This window comes from Vicia villosa, unplaced genomic scaffold, assembly GCF_029867415.1.
Source record: "Vicia villosa cultivar HV-30 ecotype Madison, WI unplaced genomic scaffold, Vvil1.0 ctg.001098F_1_1, whole genome shotgun sequence".
NCBI classification, from domain to species: domain Eukaryota; kingdom Viridiplantae; phylum Streptophyta; class Magnoliopsida; order Fabales; family Fabaceae; genus Vicia; species Vicia villosa.
The window spans coordinates 55,726-74,707 of NW_026705478.1; the positions used below are offsets into that span (position 1 = coordinate 55,726).

The following is an 18,982-nucleotide window of genomic DNA, read 5'->3' on the forward strand; positions in this document are numbered from 1 at the left end:
TCAAGATACTAAATATTCACATTTAATTTCAAATAAAAAATATGTTAAATAAAAGAGATTTTTGTTTGGCGGACTTACTCATCGTTCTACCTATAGGTAGAGCATGGTGAAATTTTAAACCTAACCACTTTTGACTCGTATCATTTCGTCTTATTTTTCGGCGAATTTAAGTGGAACATGCCTAAACGGAACAAATTTCTCATTTTACCATTTTTATTAATACCTAACAAAACTCTAAATGTTAAATAAATATTTCATATGTTTATTTTAGGATGTCACGAGACTTCTGTAACGGCTCGCCACGAGTAATTGGTGTATATATCATTTTTTTCTTTATAAAATAGTTGCTAAATTAGTATAAATAGTCGTTTCGATTTCCAAATAAGTGAACCATTATCACCATGATTTTTTAATATATTGAAGTTACGAGAGAGAACTCAGATTCTCATCCTACCGTCGTCATCATCTGCAAGGTCGTCGGTGTTTTTCAAGGTCCGATAAAGATCTGGTTGTTGTACTGCTCGAAATGTTTCTTGATGGTGGTGGTGATTCGATTCCTATTGTTTGAATCTGATTTCCTCCTTCGTGTCGATAAGATTGGTTGTTGTCTTCAAATTTCATCCTCATCTGATTCACTCTTATTGTTAGAATCCAGTCTTTTACGCTCGAAAAATCTTGTATACTTATTATTGTCGTGATAGAAAGTTGAAGATACATAAATCGATTCTGCATTAGTGATCGATGCTAGTGTTTAAAACTCAGATTAAAACTCTTAAAAAAAAAAAACTAATAAGAACTACCCCCATTGTCTCAAAAACTAAAACTTTGATTTGTCTAATTAAATTCATTTTCACATTAAATAAAAGAAGAAAAAAACAAAAACAAAAAACAAATGAAAAAGAGAGAACCTAATATTTGAACCGTAGAAGAACCGGATCCGGTGATTCAAATGCCACATTAGAATTCCGTGTTTCGAGAAAACTGGAAATATCTTTTCCTCTTTCTTTCACCGTGTGTGTGACTTTTAGGTCAGTATAAAAAAAAAAAAAACTGAACACAATAAAATCAAAACCCTCACTCGCTCCATCTTACAAAAAAAAATAAAAAAATCGCTAACTTCGTAATTTCAACTTCATCGTTTTCTCTTTCACTCGCCACGCTGCGCTTCTCAACTGAGGTATCTTCTATCTCTATCTATCGCTCCTTCTCATTTTCAATTTCACTCTTCGTTTTTTTTTTAATCTGTTGTTTATTATTTGTGTGGAAATTGTATTTGTTACTTCAATTGTTCGGTAAATTCAAGATCTGAAAACTTAATTGAGGATTTTATTGCGTGGATATGGAGTTTGTTTTTGAATCTGATCCTTGTTTTCTACATTGCTGTAGTTTGGAATTTCATTTTCAATTGGTTTGTGTTTTGAAGAATTTATAGTTTTGTAGTATAGTGGAAGAATGTGTTGTTATTGTCGTTGATTTGGCAATAACAGTTTATGTGTAATATGTTTCTATGTAGCACCGACACCTTTGAAAAAACACGCCTCCGTCTCCGTGTCAGACATGACACTTACACTTTAATTAAGTTCAATTTCATTTTTTGGTTTTTTTTAATCTGTTGTTTATTATTTCTGTGGAAGTTGCATTCAATTGATGGGTAAATTCAAGATCTGAAAATTTAATTTTTGATTTTGTTGTGTGGATATGGATTTTGCTTTTGAATCTGAGCCCTATTTTCTACGTTGCTGTGAATTTGGATTTTCTACATAATTTGTCTTTGAAAAAGGAAGTGATAGTTTGTTGTTTTTTATTTGTGTTTTTGAAGAATTTATAGTTTTGTAGTATAGTGGTGGAACATATATTTAATAGTGGAACAATGTGTTGTTATGGTCATTGATTTGGAAATAACAATTTATGCTTAATATGTTGCCACGTCGCACCGACAACTATGAAAAAATACATGTCCATCTCCGTGTCGGACACGACACTGACACTTGTGATTAAGTTCAATTTCATTTTTTGGTTTTTTTTAATCTGTTGTTTTTATTTGTGTGGAAGTTGCATTCAATTGATGCATAAGTTCAAGATCTGAAAATTTAATTTCTGATTTTATTGTGTGGATATGGAGTTTGTTTTTGAATCTGAGCCTTGTTTTCTACATTGTTGTGGTTTGGAATTTTGTTTTCAATTGATTTGTGATTTGAAGAATTTATAGTTTTGTAGTATAATGGAAGAACATAATGATGGATCAATGTGTTGTTATGGTCATTGATTTGGAAATAACAAGTTATGCTTAATATGTTCCTACGTAGCACCGACACCTATGAAAAAACTCATGTCCGTCTCCGTGACGGACACGGCACTTACACTTGTGATTAAGTTCAATTTCATTTTTCGGTTTTTTTTTAATCTGTTGTTTATTATTTGTGTGGAAGTTGCATTCAATTGATGGGTAAATTCAAGATCTGAAAATTTAATTTCTGATTTTGTTGTGTGGATATGGATTTTGCTTTTGAATCGGAGCCCTATTTTCTACATTGCTATGAATTTGGATTTTCTACACAATTTGTCTTAGAAAAAGGAAAATGATAGTTCTGGTGATAGTTTGTTGTTTTTGATTTGTGTTATTGAAGAATTTATAGTTTTGTAGAGTAATAGAAGAACATAAATTTAATGGTGGCGGAACAATGCGTTGTTATAGTCATGGATTTGAAAAAATCAAACAAAGTTTCTCTAGTGATATATGTTGCTTTGAGTTCCGGTTTATTTTCGGTAGATGTTTTGATTTTTCAAATTCCGATTTATGCTTAACATGTTCAGTTATTTTCTGTAATATTTTTGTTTTGTTTTGGATTGAGTAGTGAATTTTATAACATTCCGGTTTATTTTCGGTAGATGTTTTGATTTTTCAAATTCCGATTTATGCTTAACATGTTCAGTTATTTTCTGTAATATTTTTGTTTTGTTTTGGATTGAGTAGTGAATTTTATAACATTATTTGGTGACTTGATATGGTAGATAGAGCTCAGTGTTCCGCCATTTTGACTTTATGTTTTGTTTTTAACTCACTATTCCTGCTGGCTTTTTAAGGTACAGAACAGAAAAAGGGTATGGTAATTGATAAAAGCATTAAATTGTAATAACCAACGTGGCAACAAACTCGTTGTAAAAGGAGTTTTGTTGGTTGATCTTACTGACACTACTGATATTTATTTGGATTTTTGTTGTGTTTAATAGTTCAAGACGTCATCTGAAGATCTGTGATGGATTTGGATAATGATTTGCACGAGGCGCCAGCTTTGCCTGATTTGTCAGGTTCCCAAAGCAATGTAGATGATAAATCGACAGGGAAAAAGAACAAGAGAAAAAGGGGGAAGACTAAAAATAATGCTGTCAAAAGTGATGCTAATGGTGGTGGCACTCCAGAGAATACTATTCAATGCGTGTCTACTGATCCGTTAATGAGTCAATCTTCTGTAGAAGCGGATATTTGTTTGCACGGGAATGAAGAAAAAAAGCAGAAAATTCTCAGTCAGGCTGCAGAAAATGGGAACGGGGAGAGTGAGATCCAAGACAAAGCAGACAACTGTAAGTCAGTTGTAGCTGATGCAGAGTTACTTGCTAAAGAGTCTGTGTTAGAAGTTGTAAAAATGGATGTCGAGCAAAGTATAAATGAGAACAGTTCCAATCATGAGGAAACAAGTGATTCTGGGAAGAATGGAAGTCCGGTAAACAATCCTGATGAGGATTTAAAAATTCATGATTTGTCTAATAAATCTGAGAGCATGAAAACCTATTCAAGGAAAAAATTAAACGATGTTAATTGTAAGACAAAATTGGAAAGCCCAAGTGCTGAAGATTCTAACAAGGAGCCAATCATCCAGGACCATCACAATGATGATTCACATGAAGTTTCTGATGGACAAATGACAGTTGGCTTAATGGAAAAAAAGAAAGAACATTTAACCGATCAGATCAAAGTTGAAGCGGAGGAAATGGAGTTGATAGCAGACAACAATGATGATTCACATGAAGTTTCTGGTGGACCATTGACAGTTACCCAACATGAAGATACAAATGCTAGACAGGAAGATCATGATGAGGTTACAAGAAATGGTCTGAGTTGTCCAGCTGATATTTCTGATTTAAGCTTCACCGTAAACGGTGATAGTTCTAAGATATCACAATGCTCAGTGGACAAAACTATTATCAGAAACTCAGAGAAGAAGCTTCTCATTCTTGATGTGAATGGCCTTCTTGCTGATTGTGTCAGTGATGTTCCTAATGGGTATTATCAACCGGAACCAGATTTTTGGGTTAGAAGGAGAAAAGGTGACATGGTCAAATATCAATTTTTCTCATATTGTACAATCTATATCCTACCTTGGTTGAATTTGACAGATTTTACTTATGCCTTTGCAGTGTATAAGAGGCCCTATTGTGATGATTTTATAAAGTTTTGCTTTGACAGATTTCATGTGGGCGTTTGGTCATCTAGAACCAAGTATTTGCTAATCTGTGACTGATTTTATTTTATTGCTTGTGTTTATTAATTTGACTAGGGTTTACGATGCATAATGGGATCAATTGTTTGCATTTCCAAATTTAGGCTTTATACAATTATTTTTACCGTGCCTTGATGTATGTGTATTCTGGCAGGTCTAATGTTGATGATGTAATCAGACTTCTTTTGGGAAAATCTGCATCCAAACTGCTCTTTTGCTGGGTAATTTATTCTAATTCTTTAAATTTTAGCACAGTTTTATGGGATTTTGGTTAGGCTAGTATGTTTCACTATAAATAGTTTCTATATTTCAATGCAGAATTGGGTATATTATATATCTTTTACTAGTCGTACTTGATTAACAATGGTTAGTGCCTATTTAAGATTTAGTTATATATGTTCACCAATGTATTTTGAATGATAAGAATTTTTGGTGATCAACAAAATATTGTAGTATTGTGTTGCCTATTTAATGTTATGATACTATCTATTTATTTGCTTGTCATTGATTAAGTTCCTATCTTTTTAAAGTCTTGGGTGTTCTTATGAAGCATGTTCAAGAGCCAACACTAAGATGTGCTTATATTTTTAGATGATATAGTTCTACTTGGAGAGTTAAGAGAGAAAATAAATTGGAGGTTAGACTTGGAGACAAGCTTTAAAAAGCGTATGTCTTCTGCTTAAGTAGAAGTGAGAAGGGGCATAAGCAATGTAAGTTTAAAAGGAAAAGCACCCTTAGCTTAGATGTGAAAGTTGGATAGCTCAAGTCACAAGATTTAAATATCTTGGATCTATCTATTGTACAAATAAAGGAAGATTTAAACTTTCGTATTCAAGTGGTGGTTGAAATTGAGTAAGGCCTCGAGGTCAAATGAAGGATAACCCAATTGCTAGAGATGGAGGAAGGCCAAAAGATCTATAGGAGAAACCACTAGGAAAAAAATTAGAGGTCAATGTCTTGGCTAGAACTAGAAATATGTTTCATGATGGAACATTGTGGCACCATTTGGTCTATGTAGCCGATTGCACCTAAGTGAATAAAGCTTGTTTTTTTGTAGTTGTGTATGCTTCTGCTGCAGAGACATTTACTAACTACTACTGTTACTAAAAAGAAGCAATAAATTTTATATAGGGATTTTATTTTGAACAAAATAGATTTGGATTTGATATTGCTAATTATAATAGTATTATAGTAAAATAGTTTGTCATATTACAAATTACTAAATTAAAGATGCAGTTGAAAATGATTACTGCTAGAAATTCTTTCCTACTTGGAATTTTTCTATACACTAATGAATCTTTCTATTATGTTTTCTGTAGAATCAATCCCACTGTACTACAACAAAATTCAGTACTGTTGAGAATAGAGATAAGCCCCTTGTGTTGAAGGAACTCAGAAAGTTATGGGAGAAGCTGGAACCTGGTCTTCCATGGGAGAAAGGAGTGTTCCATGAGTCAAACACACTATTACTCGATGATTCCCCTTACAAGGCACTTGTGAATACTGTAAGCTCAGTTGTTTTCCTTTTGTTCATTTGGCGTTAAGCTTTGCTTTCTTGTGTTAGTTTACATTGTTTTTTCAACTACTTGATCACTCCACCTATTGGAATTATTTCAGAAGCATACGGCTATATTCCCTTACTCTTACCGGTACCACTACACTAAAGACTCTGGTTTAGGTGCAGTCTTCTTCTCATCTCTCTTTCTTCAGACACTTTACTTCTTTGCATATTATTGGCACTATTAATTGACTCAATTCCTGTGCTTTGAGCATATTGATATACTTTTGTCTAGGACTGTTTATTGGTTTACCCACCTATTCCTTTTTATAATTATTAACAGGACCTAAAGGTGATCTTCGGGGTTATCTAGAAAGGCTGTCGAAGGCAGACAATGTTCAAGAGTTTGTGTCGGCGAATTCATTTGGCCAGCGGCCCATAAGAGAAGCAAATCCATCCTGGGGTTACTATCTCAAAGTTATAGAATCAGTTAAGTGCAGTGAAAATGATTGGCCCTCAGCACCATATAAGGAGCAAACCTCGGCAACAGATAAAGAGAAAACCTCAGCACCATTTAAGGAGCAAATCTCAGCACCAGTTAAGGAGCAAACCTCAGCACCAGATACAGTGAAAACCTCAGCACCAGATACGGAGCAAACCTCAGCACCAGTTAAGGAGCAAACCTCAGCACCAGATAAGGAGCAAACCTCAGCCCCGGTTAAGGAGCAAACTGCTTAAAGAAGAATGAAGTATGGAAACCATAAGGTGAATATTGATGCACACCATTCTAATTTTGCAATGTGTCTGTTGTGTGCTACAAACACATAACAGACATCCTAGGACACAGATATGACAAGGGAAGTCTTTTTTGGTATGTTGGATTTTTGTTGCACACATTGAGGACTAAAATTGTTTGCCTCAAAAGAACTAAATAGATAGATACGGTAAGTTAAGTTAAAGCACAAATACTACCTGGCCAAATGTATGTTCAAAGCATTTGAAATGCCAGTACAAACGTTATTACGAGCTGGCAATGTTTATTAAATGTTATGCATGCACACGCATGTTGTTTAGGTGAAACTAGCTTTGACATACGTGATTAACGTCTGCTTCAGGGTAACCGCACCTACCTATTGTGTTTATTATCTTCCTTATTGATGCACACCATTCTAATTTTGGAATGTGTCTGTTGTGTTTATTATCTTAATACTGGTGTTTTTTATGTTCGATAGAATTATAAGTTATAATTAACAATGGTTTTGTTGGTGCAATTTATGTGTATTGCTTTCAAACGCATGTTACTATTGACTGCACCTTCCACAATGGTTATGAGAGACAGGAGCAGCACCTGTTTTCTGCTATGCCATTATTTCTCTCATTCTCTGTCTTGCTCTTCCCTCTCTTGTTCTACCTTGGTACATATCCGATGTCAAAGCTACATATCCGATGTCAAAACTACGTTATTACCCTCGATTGGCAAAGCCAACTTAGTTGACAATGACTATGAACATGGCCCATCCCTAATCTCACATTCTTAGTTATTGTCTTCTTTACTGTTTATCCATGTGTTAGAGCTTAGAGGTGAAGTTATGGTTGACAACCTTGCCAATCAAATCTCAAGGATTTTAGGGGAAAGGAAGAACATATAAAAGCAACAATATTTGTTATTTAGAACATCGGAACTGCTTAGAATGAGAGTTTTGAAGGGACAATGATCTATATAACCAGAATACTATTGAGTCACACGATTTTTTTAACCCTAGTTTCTTCTTTTACTTTCTCGCTTTTAACCCTATATAATCCGATATGTATGGTTTAAGGCTATTTTTTGGTTTGGAATCACTCTTTCTCGTCCCAGGGTGGCGTTGTTTATTTGTGCCTTGAATACAACAATTTTATTTTTTCGTCTTTGTTGTGGTGTAAACTCATGGATTTACTAAATTCGATTGTAAGTTTAATTAATTAATAATTTGGACGTCAATGTTACATATCTGAATGCAATATTTCAAGGAATTTTCTTTACCCACCTCCTTACTTTTTTGGTCACTCATGGTGAAATCTCCAAAATACCCCCTGTTTCAGAAATGCATTTCCGAAACCTTGTTTTTTTGGAAAAAAAAGGTGGTTTCGGAAATGTATTTTCGAAAACGTGTTTTTTTTTTTAATGAAAAAAACTGATTTCAGAAATGTACATCCGAAATAATATTTCTTTTCAGAAAATAGGTGAATTCGGAAGTGCATCTTCGAATACACCCCCCGTTGGAAGAATTCGGAAATGTACTTCCGAAATAAGGTCTTGACAGAAGAAAAATAACAAACAACAACGACTCGATTTATTTAACGGATAAAGATTACATCGATCACTTTAAATAAGATTAAAGTTACATATTGTTAAACACGGGTAGGTGAGGGTGAGTCAACATTTTGATAACGTCGGCCCCTGATCTTTAAAGTTTCGCATCCAATTCGATCGGACCCTTCGAAGAAAATCGGTCGAAAGTTGTCCACAAAATCGCTAAATCTTCGTCGTTCTTGATCTCAAAAGTTGTGAACTCAACGTCTCCGTCGTCGTTAAGCGATGGCGAGCGGTATTCGAGCTTGATAACCTTCCGATTTTCTGGATATTGCAATAGCGTGTTGAGCGACGTTATCAAGTCCCCAAACGGCGTGTCGCGCGAGAAGCGGAATTGGAACGACATCGGGTAGCCACTGGTGAAGTAGACGAATGCTAGGTGGGGGTAGGTTTGTGTCATTTGTGTTTTGTGGTGTGAAGAGGATGAAGAAGAGTGTGTTGTATTTATAGACTTATTGGAGTAATAATGGCCCAACAAACCTTATCCTGCATTCAGTGGAAGTTTCGGAAATGAACTTCCGAAATTGGTCTGAAAACATGTATATTTCGGAAGTTCATTTCCGAATTATGCAGAAATAGAGGTGAATTTTGCATTTTGTGCATTGCATTCTGTTTTGTGTTAACTATACCAAAAGCATACAAAATAGGCATAAAATAGGCAATGACAACATAAAACATACTTATATTATATATGTATTGAATTGGTCCGATTTTACATGGTAAACGACAATACATACAAAAAAGACACGCACCGGTCATTACAAACAAAAAACGGCCCGGTAAAAACTAAAATTCGCCGAACCAATCGGTGGCGCCTAAATCTAAAATAGGTATGTTCTTCGACCGCTCTCTATTTTGCTCACGCTCTTGACTCATCATTTCTTCAAACTCCGCCATTCTTGAAACGAAAGGATCCGGCCAAGTCTCCGCCTCATTTGAATGATGTGTCCTCCATTGACAAGAAGTAGTCGGTATAGGACACCCCAGTTTCAAAAAAACTTGCACGAAGTGCCGCAATCTTAGATACCCGATGCATATGATGCGGCTCGACGCGTCCAATGGCGGTCAACTATGAAGTGGAAAGAATGTCTCACATAGTCCAAATCTCGTCAAATCGACACACACCCGATCATATGCACTTGCTATTAGATGGCCCATATCGGGGAATGACATCCACTTCGAAACCGGAGCGATACCGGTTAGTGATGGAACAAGTGAATCATGAACTTTCTCAAAGTTTTCTTGATTTTCATATAGTCGGGCGTAGATGTCCCGATGCGAAGTTAACTCCGAAAGAAGTTCCCGTCGAATTAAAGTGTGATTTTCTTCCCCTTTACCGAGCAAACCCGCAACGGACCAATATCCACAATTGGCGTCGCCTCCAACATCAACTATGTTATCGATATATTTGTGCATAAAAAGTGGCATCTCATCAATGTAGATAATGGGTGATTTTTTGATCGGCGGTGTGCGAGGCGGCTTCGAAATACGGGCTCCTTTGTTACCACTACACTTGGACTTTGGTGTCGGTGAATCCGGGAATAATGCATCAACATGTTCAAAGTAGGAAGGAGATCGTTTTGTTGATGTGTCTTGTGTATTTTTGGACTTTTACGGTGCACCTTTCGTTTTAACCGGTTGAGATGGCGGTTTTAAATCGGTGGTCTCCGGAAATGCAATTTTTCGTAATTGTTCTTTTATGTGCATTTTCGTTGTGTCATCCGCTTTAGCAAACTTATCCATTATCACTTCCAACTCGTCGGAGATGGTGATTTTGAAATCATTTTCTTTCGGCGGGTCAAAATCATCAAAACGAAGCTTCTTCCAATGGTCGATTATCTCATCCATGCGTATCGGTGAATTCAACTTCATTTTTTTTGAAAGTATACAAGCACATGGAAGGCCGTATGTCTTTTTAATGGTGCACCCACATTTAGAACTATCCGGACCTGTTGTCTCCGTCCGGTTCGCTTCATGAAACATAAAATTCAAACCCGAATGGGATATGTTGTAAATCAATTGGAAGAATAGAATTTGGACCTTAAACCGATGTTGCATAACCGTCTTGCTCCGACCGAACGATGTTTGAATTTCATTGTGTTGATTTTGGAGCATTTGGTTCACAGTGTCCCATCCCCGACACAAATCTCCCTTGCTATCACCCAACCACCTCTTCAAGACTGCATGTGCGGATTCAACTCGGTTAGTCGTGGTGCAACCAAGATGTCTTACTCGATCCGTCCAAGCACAAACAACTTTTTCCTTTACTTTGTCAAGGATGGTGGATTCGACATAATGACAAAAAGTCTTAATGGAAACGCACAAAGACCTAAAGTGTACCAATTTATCGGTATACACCTCTTCGGAGTGTGCATCTAAAACCTCCCTCCATGCAGCCATAATCCTATCCACCACAACACCAACTTTGATAACTTTACCGTTTTCATCCGGCCTATCTTTTGTCTCAACTGCGGGTTTGAGCTTACTTCTCACGTTGCAAGTTATGTGATATCAGCAAAGTAATGCCGTCGATTTCGGGAAGACGGTATCGACCGCATTCATCAAAGCATTGTCCCGGTCGGTAACAATGACATTTGGAATAACCTTTTGATCAACCAACAAAGACTTGCATATTCCTAAAGCCCATGTAAAGTTATCTTCTTTTTCACAGTCCAAAAAAGCAAACCCGACCAAATATGTCTTGTCCGTCGAGGTCACACCGACAATCTCTAGAAGAGGAAGCCTATACTTGTTGGTCTTGTACGTCGAATCCATCACAAGAACGGTTGGAAATGTGTTGAATAATTTGATACTTTCGGGATGAGTCCAAAAAATGTCACGCACTGTAACTTTGTCCTCGGACGTTCGGAAGCTTGACACATATTGGTTATCGCCTAATAGTTTCAAAAGTTGTTGCATTTCCGACCGAGGGCCCATTTTCAAGATTTTAAGATTGTGTCATTCATTGTAAACTTGCTTGATATTTGAAACGCTATCCGTTTTTTTTCCGCTTCAAATCGGCATGTATGTTGCGAGGCGCCACTTTGACTATCGTTAAATCCGAAATCACATTCTTCTTTTCGCGGGACAAACGACATGCCATTGGATGCCCGTGTAACTTGGCATCCAAGGCATGATTATGAATTCCACAAATGAAGCTTAAACGCCACAAATCATCAACTCTCCGAGTCACGCGCAACTTAAACGAACACCCACACTTTCTCGATCCCGTGTCTTCGTGTTTTAACACCCGACTTGTTTGGACATAACTCCCACCCCGCTCGCAATTCAAAACGACAAAAGATTTCCGTCTACTATTTCCATTGTCAGACCTTAAAGTAACTATGCCAAATCCAAGTTTACTAGCTTCGCTACGAACCCAATCAAGCGATTTTTCACGACAAGCGAAGCTCCGATCAGTTGTAAAATGTTGTCGTACATCTACCGCATCGATCATGGATTTAACGTTGCTAACCGGATCGTTATTAACGTTAACATCTTCCGGAACTACTACGTCATGGTCGACAATGTTGTCCGGATGCACCATACCTAACATATGCAAAAATTAGCAAAATTGGCCAAAACTATTTTTTTTAACTGCCAGGGCTTATTTCGGAAGTACATTTCTGAAATTTGTTAGGTAACTTATTTCGGAAATGTACTTCTGAACCATCACAGTTTTCAACACAAATTTCTTCAATCAATGTAGTGAAATAGGGGATGAAATGAGAGATGTTTACCTCAAATTGTTGCTTTCTATGCTCCCTTTAACGTGATCAACGGTTTGAAACTTGATTTTGAGACGAAAAATGGATTGAGTTTTGGAGAGGGTTTGGAGGAGTTTGGGAGAAAAATGATGAAATAGTGAAGGAGGAAAAATTGTATATGCAGATTTATTTTCAAAAATGAACTTCCGAAATATTACCTGAAAGTAAAAAACAACATATTTTTTGAATTTTCATGCATTTCGGAAATGCATCTCCGAAAACACCAATTTTTTGGTGTTTTCGGAAATGCATTTCTGAAGTCTAAAAAAAAAATTTACTTCGGATATGCATCTCCGAAGCAGGGGCAAATGGGGGATTTCGCTGGGGGTGACCCCCATAGGGAGATGGGTAAAGAAATTTTCTATTTCAATCACTTAGTTTTATCATATTTGTAAGCATATGTCGCTTTATCTTATTTTGTAAGAATATGTCGCATTATCTTATTAATTTGGATATTATGATTTTGTTTGAAAATTATCTATTTTAATTTTTTTGAGTATAGTAATCACATTCAATCTTTGTCACAATCGGTTATCAATTATTAGTATTATTACTCCATCTGTCTCATAATAGGTGTCTTCTTTTCAATTTTTATTTGTCTCAAATTATTTGTCCATTTAAAATATTAATGTAATATTTATTATTTCTTTCTACTAACTTACCCTTATTTATTGTATTTTAATTCATTTAAGTACTCCACTACCTATTATTAATAAGGTTATTTTAATAAATGAGACTCATTTTATCATTAAAATAAACATAATTAATCATTTTTTTTAAAAGTGTGAAAATTTCAAAGAGAACACCTATTGTGAGATTAATAAGGTTATTTTAGTAAATGAAACTTATTTTATCATTAAAATCAATATAATTAATCTTTTTTTTACAAAGTGAAAATTTCAAAGAGAACATCTATTGTGAGACGGAGGATGAAGAAGTATTATTTTTGAATGTATTCCACCAATCACACGTCATTGTTTTGAGAAACATATTAATTTAGAAAACAAAAACATTATCTCGTCAAAATCTCTCATTGAAATAGACCACCAGAAATATTTTTAAAATCCCAAAATAAAGAGATAGCAAACCTAGTTACATACCAAAATAAAGAGATGGCAATGCTCCTTACATAGTTTTGTCGCTATTGCTATTAGCAAGCGCAAGGCTAGTTAGAGTTTTTCTAGAGTTGTCGCTATTGCCATTAGCAATAGAAAATTTTTGGCAATTTTTCATTGCACCTTCGTACACTCTCCTAGACTCTGTGCGAAATGTTTAAAATGTTCATTGTTTTCGGAGATACGTCTCCGCACCAAATATAATTTTTTTATGATAAAATTGGGAGATACATCTCCAAAGTCCTTGTTTTTGGAGATACATCTTCGCATTAAATATAATTTTTTTATAATAAAATTGGGAGATACATCTCCAGAGTTATTGTTTTCGGAGATACATCTCCGTATTAAATATAATTTTTTTATAATAAAATTGGGAGATACATCTCCAGAGTCTTTGTTTTCGGAGATACATCTTCGCATCAAATATAATTTTTTTATAGTAAAATTGGGAGATACATCTCCAGTCTTTTTAAGGATGCATTATGAAATATATCTCCATACATAACATGATTCCAAATATAAAAAAATCACCATGAATGAAAATAAAAAACAAACCAACACTAACATCAATATTGCAATAAATAAAAATATTCATTACATAGGTAGTCATAAAAATAAATTCAACATTACATAATCAATTCATCAGGATATTGCAACATAATGATTATATTTTCGACGGATCTTTGAGTCTTCGCTTCCACTTCAATCGGACCCTTTAATTTATAACGGAGAAAAATACTCCACATAACATTTAAATCTTCATCCATCTTTAGTTCAAGGTTGGTGAAATGGAAATTCTATTCGCTGTCAAACGAGGATGACCGATACTCGAACTTGACAACTCTGCAATTTTCTGGAAAGCTCGGCAAAATATTCAGTTTGGATATCAGATCTGCAAGAAATGTTTTCCCGGCTGACCCTAAACATAAGTGATAGTTTTATCACGGACCATCAATCGTGGTTATATCTCTTTCTCAACCATTGTGAAATGTGTTAATCGAAGTAGTGTCGTAATCGTTTAGACACATCAATCGTGGTTATATCTTTTTGACGCAGTCGAAAGCCGCCTAAAGAAATAGCAAGCGCTAAACCTTGAATGACAACAGGGTTGCAAGCGCAAGCCCTATAGATAAGCTTTGGAGTCCACCGGGAATATAGAAAATTTTGGATTCTATTATAATAAAAGAGATAATCTTTATGGCCATGTCAAATGTCTTTAAATATAGAAAACAAAGAAATCCTATCGGGCGTTATGGGCTTTTAATCCAAAACAAAATTAAATAAAACAAATAAAATAGAAATTAGATAAATATTAAAACTAAAATTGCTTAAATATTAAAATGCTTTTCAACATGCGGTTTCTTCTTTGATACACACAATCCTCCTACATCAGTCTCCTTCACTTCTGAAGAACTCGATCCCGAGTTCTCTTCTTGATAAAGAACTTCATTTGGCAGCTTGCTGTAACTGTAAGTACCAACTGAAAACCTCTCCTTACGCCAAAACGCCATTGTCGCGGGTCAAAAAATCATCGCCACGAAATTGTAACAAACAGAGTCGCCACCAAATTTTATTTATTCCAATGGGAAAGGGAAAATATTGATAAAACCCTTGGGAAATGAAAACAATGGATAAGTTGGTCTTCGCAACCAAATTCGGGTTCGGGAGTCGGTTAAGCAAGGGGAAGGTATTAGCACCCCTTACCTCCATCGTACTCGATGGGACCCATTTAGTTGTTTCGCAATCGAGAGTTAGCTTAAGTCTACGTTTATTTCATTAAGAGAAAAAAACATGTTTTTGGTTTTTTATTATGGAGGAAAAAGAAAAGATTTTTTTTTATTATTATGCTCGCCAAGGCTTTTGTGTCTTGTGCCTACGTATTCCCAATGGGGAAAGTCAGAGCAATCGTAGTTCGAGGCTATGAAATTATATATTTTTTTATTTAGGGTGCTCGCCAAGACGTTTGAGTCTTGTGCCTACATATCTTCAATGGAAGAATCAGAGCGATTGTAGTTCGAAAGAACTACGAATTTGTATTTTTTTTAGGATGGATGTTTGCGGACGTTTAGTAAAGTGTTTGAGCATGGGTGTTCACCTAGCGCGTCCTTTACCCAAGGTATTCAACAGGAGCGAGCCCTATTGTCACTTGTTGTCCAAGTTTGGATTAATGTATTTTAATTCAAAAGGTCAAGGTATTCAAGAGGTGTTCACTTCTTGTCACTTGTTCTCTTGATTTGATTAATGTATTTTTATTCAAAAGATCAAGGTATTCAAGAGGTGTTCACTTCTTGTCACTTGATCACTTTGATTTGATTAATGTGTTTTGATTCAAAGGATCAAGGTATTCAAGAGGTGTTCACTTCTTGTCACTTGATCACTTTGATATGATTAATGTGTTTTGATTCAAAGGATCAAGGTATTCAAAAGGTGTTCACTTCTTGTCACTTGTTCTCTTGATTTGATTAATGTATTTTTATTCAAAAGATCAAGGTATTCAAGAGGTGTTCACTTCTTGTCACTTGATCACTTTGATTTGATTAATGTGTTTTGATTCAAAGGATCAAGGTATTCAAGAGGTGTTCACTTCTTGTCACTTGATCACTTTGATATGATTAATGTGTTTTGATTCAAAGGATCAAGGTATTCAAAAGGTGTTCACTTCTTGTCACTTGTTCTCTTGATTTGATTAATGTATTTTTATTCAAAAGATCAAGGTATTCAAGAGGTGTTCACTTCTTGTCACTTGATCACTTTGATTTGATTAATGTGTTTTGATTCAAAGGATCAAGGTATTCAAGAGGTGTTCACTTCTTGTCACTTGATCACTTTGATATGATTAATGTGTTTTGATTCAAAGGATCAAGGTATTCAAGAGGTGTTCACTTCTTGTCACTTGATCACTTTAATATGATTAATGTGTTTTGATTCAAAGGATCAAGGTATTCAAGAGGTGTTCACTTCTTGTCACTTGATTACTTTGATTTGATTAATGAAAGGTTTTAAAAAAAGGTGTTAATCCAAAAGAATCGAGGTATTCAAGAGGTGTACACTTCTTGTCACTCGATCTTTCGGTATGGTTAAAAAGATTTTTGTAAAGAAGAAAATTCGACGTTGGGTCGAGAAATTATTTGGCGACTTGGCGTTGGACCAAGATTTATTTATTTTTTTGGAATGAGATGAATATAATGTGTTTTTTTTTGTTTGAATTTTTTAAATAATAAAAGAGAAAATAAAAGTCTAATTAAGACACATTTATTTTGTATTTTTAATAAGAAAATAAAAATCTAAATTTTGAAAGACATCTTTTCGTATTTTTATACTATATTTATAAACAATTAATAATAAAACTAAACAAAAGACAAACAATGGACTAAAAGAAAGATAGCAAAACAAGGGGTGCTATAAGGAAATCGTGTGGGCTTGGATTGCTTAGGCCCAAAATGAGATCAATTAAAAAAATGCCAAACAATCTTATGGGCCAGGACCGGATCAAACTTGAACCCGGTTGACCAACCAACAACACAAAAACGGGTTATGAAACCCTAGGAGCCGAAACGATGCTTCATATCTGTGAAGAAAAGAGAAAAGAACGCTCTTCCTCTCAATCAACGCTCTCTGTTCTCACGACTTCTCTTTTCCAATCTCTCTGCTAAATTTTCTATCTCACTCTCTCAGACTCTCGCATCTGCTTTTCGATTCAACCCTCTCGCGATTTCTCTCTCAATCGATTCAATTTCATCGTTTCCAGAAAAAACAACTTACGAAATCTACTTCTAAACATGAGTATTCAAGCAAGATATATAGCAAGATCTAAATCCCAAATGAACCCAGCCCCAATTTCCGCTTCACTATGATTCGATTACAGTTACATGGAAATCAGATGTAGAGATTGATAAATAGGAACAAGAACGAAAAATATCAGGTATACCTCTATGCTTTACGATTTTATTTCTCTGATTTTTGCCTTGTCCCGTGTTTTAAAACAAAAGAAATTCGATCTTTCTGGTCATCTCTCGCTTCTCTGCTCGAGTCTTCTTCTTCTGAACTCTTGTGTGTTTAATTGTTGCTGTTGTTCGACGATGAATGAAGCTTGTTTGTGTAATGACTTGTGGTTCTGATTCGTTTTATGGAGAGTGAAAGTTAAGCTGTGAGGCGAGGGACTTTGAGTATGATGGTGAGGTGAGGTTAAGGTATGTTGTGAGTAGTTTCGAAAGTGGGTGTGAATTTGATGAGTTTTGTATTGTTGAAGGTTAATATGAGAGTGAAGCTGTTTGAAGGTTTGTGGTGAGTTTCGGTTGAGGGATGAAGATAATGTTTATGTGAGAGGTTAGTGAAGGGTGGTATGCTGTTTATGGTGAGACTCGGTTTTGGATGGTTGTGTGAGTTGAATGTATTGAAGGTGAAATTTCGGTTGTGAGTTGAATTTGAAGTCAGAATTTTGTATGTGACTGTTGAAAAATGGGCAGAGGTTTAGATGATAATTGTTGGTGGCTCCCCTTTATGTTGCTGTTGAATGGTCTCTTTATAGATGAACTCAAGGGAATTTTGGGGGGAACATTTGGGAAATTTGAACATACTTGTTAACTGTTGTTTGTGCTTTCTCCACACAGATTTTATTATGCCTTTATTGTGTAATTTTTGGACTGTATGGTGCAGGTTTTTGGCAGCATTGAGGTGCAGGTTTCTTGCAGGTTTGTGGAGATGGAGCAGCTTTATATTTGTTGTTTTGTGAAGGGGTTTTCTAAACTGATGATGGTGATGCGCATGAGAGCATGGAATTCAAATTTGAAGAGTCCTCTTTTTTATTTTTTGGTGGTCACTTAGAAACTTGAGATATCCTTGTATAGGATCCCAAAATAATGTACTATACTTTGTAAAAGTTAAAACTACATAAAATAATGTATTATATTTTTTTATTTTTATAACAAGCTTATCTACTATCTACTATCTATCCATTATTAATCAATTGGCTAAACTGTCAATTATACCCTTCTCACTAAAAAATATTACACTACAAATTGGATATTTTGGTAATTAACAAATTAACCATTCACTTTAAATTTAGACTAATGAGAGCATGACAAGTGGTGCATTATGTCAAAGAATAAGTGTTTGGCCACATCTCTTTTCTTTTCGTCGCACTCTCCTTTTCATCTCTTCCCAGTTTCTGTTGTACTTCATCTCATAGGGTTTGGCCTTTCTTTCCCCAAACCCTAAACCGCCGTCGCCGTCGCCCATTCGTCATTCTCCTCTTGGCAACCAAAAATCTCGTCCTTCTCCTCTTGACAAACCCCCATCTGCCTCATCCCGCGAACTCCTCAAACCAAAAGTCTGAAGAAGATGAAAATTCATGTGATGTGAAGATGTTGTTGATAGAGGCTGATCCGAAGAAGAAGCACATGAAGTTCATACTTCATAACCTTTAGATTCTGAATCTAATTATTCAAGTAAGACTCTTTCAACTTCATACTTTCATTATCCATAGTTTTTTAAAAAAAATCATTGATTGTTTGTTTCACTCTAATAGATAGTTTGTTTCCCTCTAATAGATTGTTTGATTCATTCTAATTTTGTTTTTATTTTAGGGTTTATTTTCTTCCTCATGGAAATTATTAACAGGTAGCTTCTGTTCTTTTTTTTTTGCTAGCTTCTGATGTTAAAAGGCTTATAATTTTGAGTTTTTAAAGGGTTCAAGTACTTTTTTTATTGTTTAAAAGCTTCTAAAGCTGAGTTTTTTTTGCAGGTGTCTT

The 18,982-nt window shown here is 35.3% G+C and overlaps 1 protein-coding gene and 1 long non-coding RNA gene across 2 annotated transcripts; both read left to right on the plus strand.

The window, feature by feature from the left end:
• Nucleotides 1-993: 993 nt before the first annotated feature.
• LOC131633231 (uncharacterized) lies at nt 994-7,180 on the plus strand. The gene is made up of 7 exons (XM_058903941.1): nt 994-1,177; nt 3,232-4,326; nt 4,417-4,498; nt 4,654-4,720; nt 5,819-6,004; nt 6,117-6,177; nt 6,341-7,180. The coding sequence occupies exons 2-7, from the start codon at nt 3,258-3,260 to the stop codon at nt 6,733-6,735; spliced, it is 1,860 nt and encodes a 619-aa protein (XP_058759924.1). The 5' UTR covers nt 994-1,177; nt 3,232-3,257; the 3' UTR covers nt 6,736-7,180.
• Nucleotides 7,181-16,761: 9,581 nt separating this feature from the next.
• LOC131633223 (uncharacterized) lies at nt 16,762-18,181 on the plus strand. The gene is made up of 2 exons (XR_009293258.1): nt 16,762-17,154; nt 17,889-18,181. It is a non-coding gene; the product is annotated as an uncharacterized LOC131633223 (long non-coding RNA).
• The last annotated feature ends 801 nt before the right edge of the window (nt 18,182-18,982 follow it).

Excerpts from the sequence above, each read along its gene's own strand:
- LOC131633231 (XM_058903941.1), top strand. The coding sequence starts at position 3,258 with ATGGATTTGGATAATGATTTGCACGAGGCGCCAGCTTTGCCTGATTTG. Across the intron at positions 4,499-4,653 it reads GTTTGGTCATCTAGAACCAA|GTCTAATGTTGATGATGTAA; the intron begins GTATTTGCTAAT and ends GTATTCTGGCAG. Across the intron at positions 4,721-5,818 it reads CCAAACTGCTCTTTTGCTGG|AATCAATCCCACTGTACTAC; the intron begins GTAATTTATTCT and ends TGTTTTCTGTAG.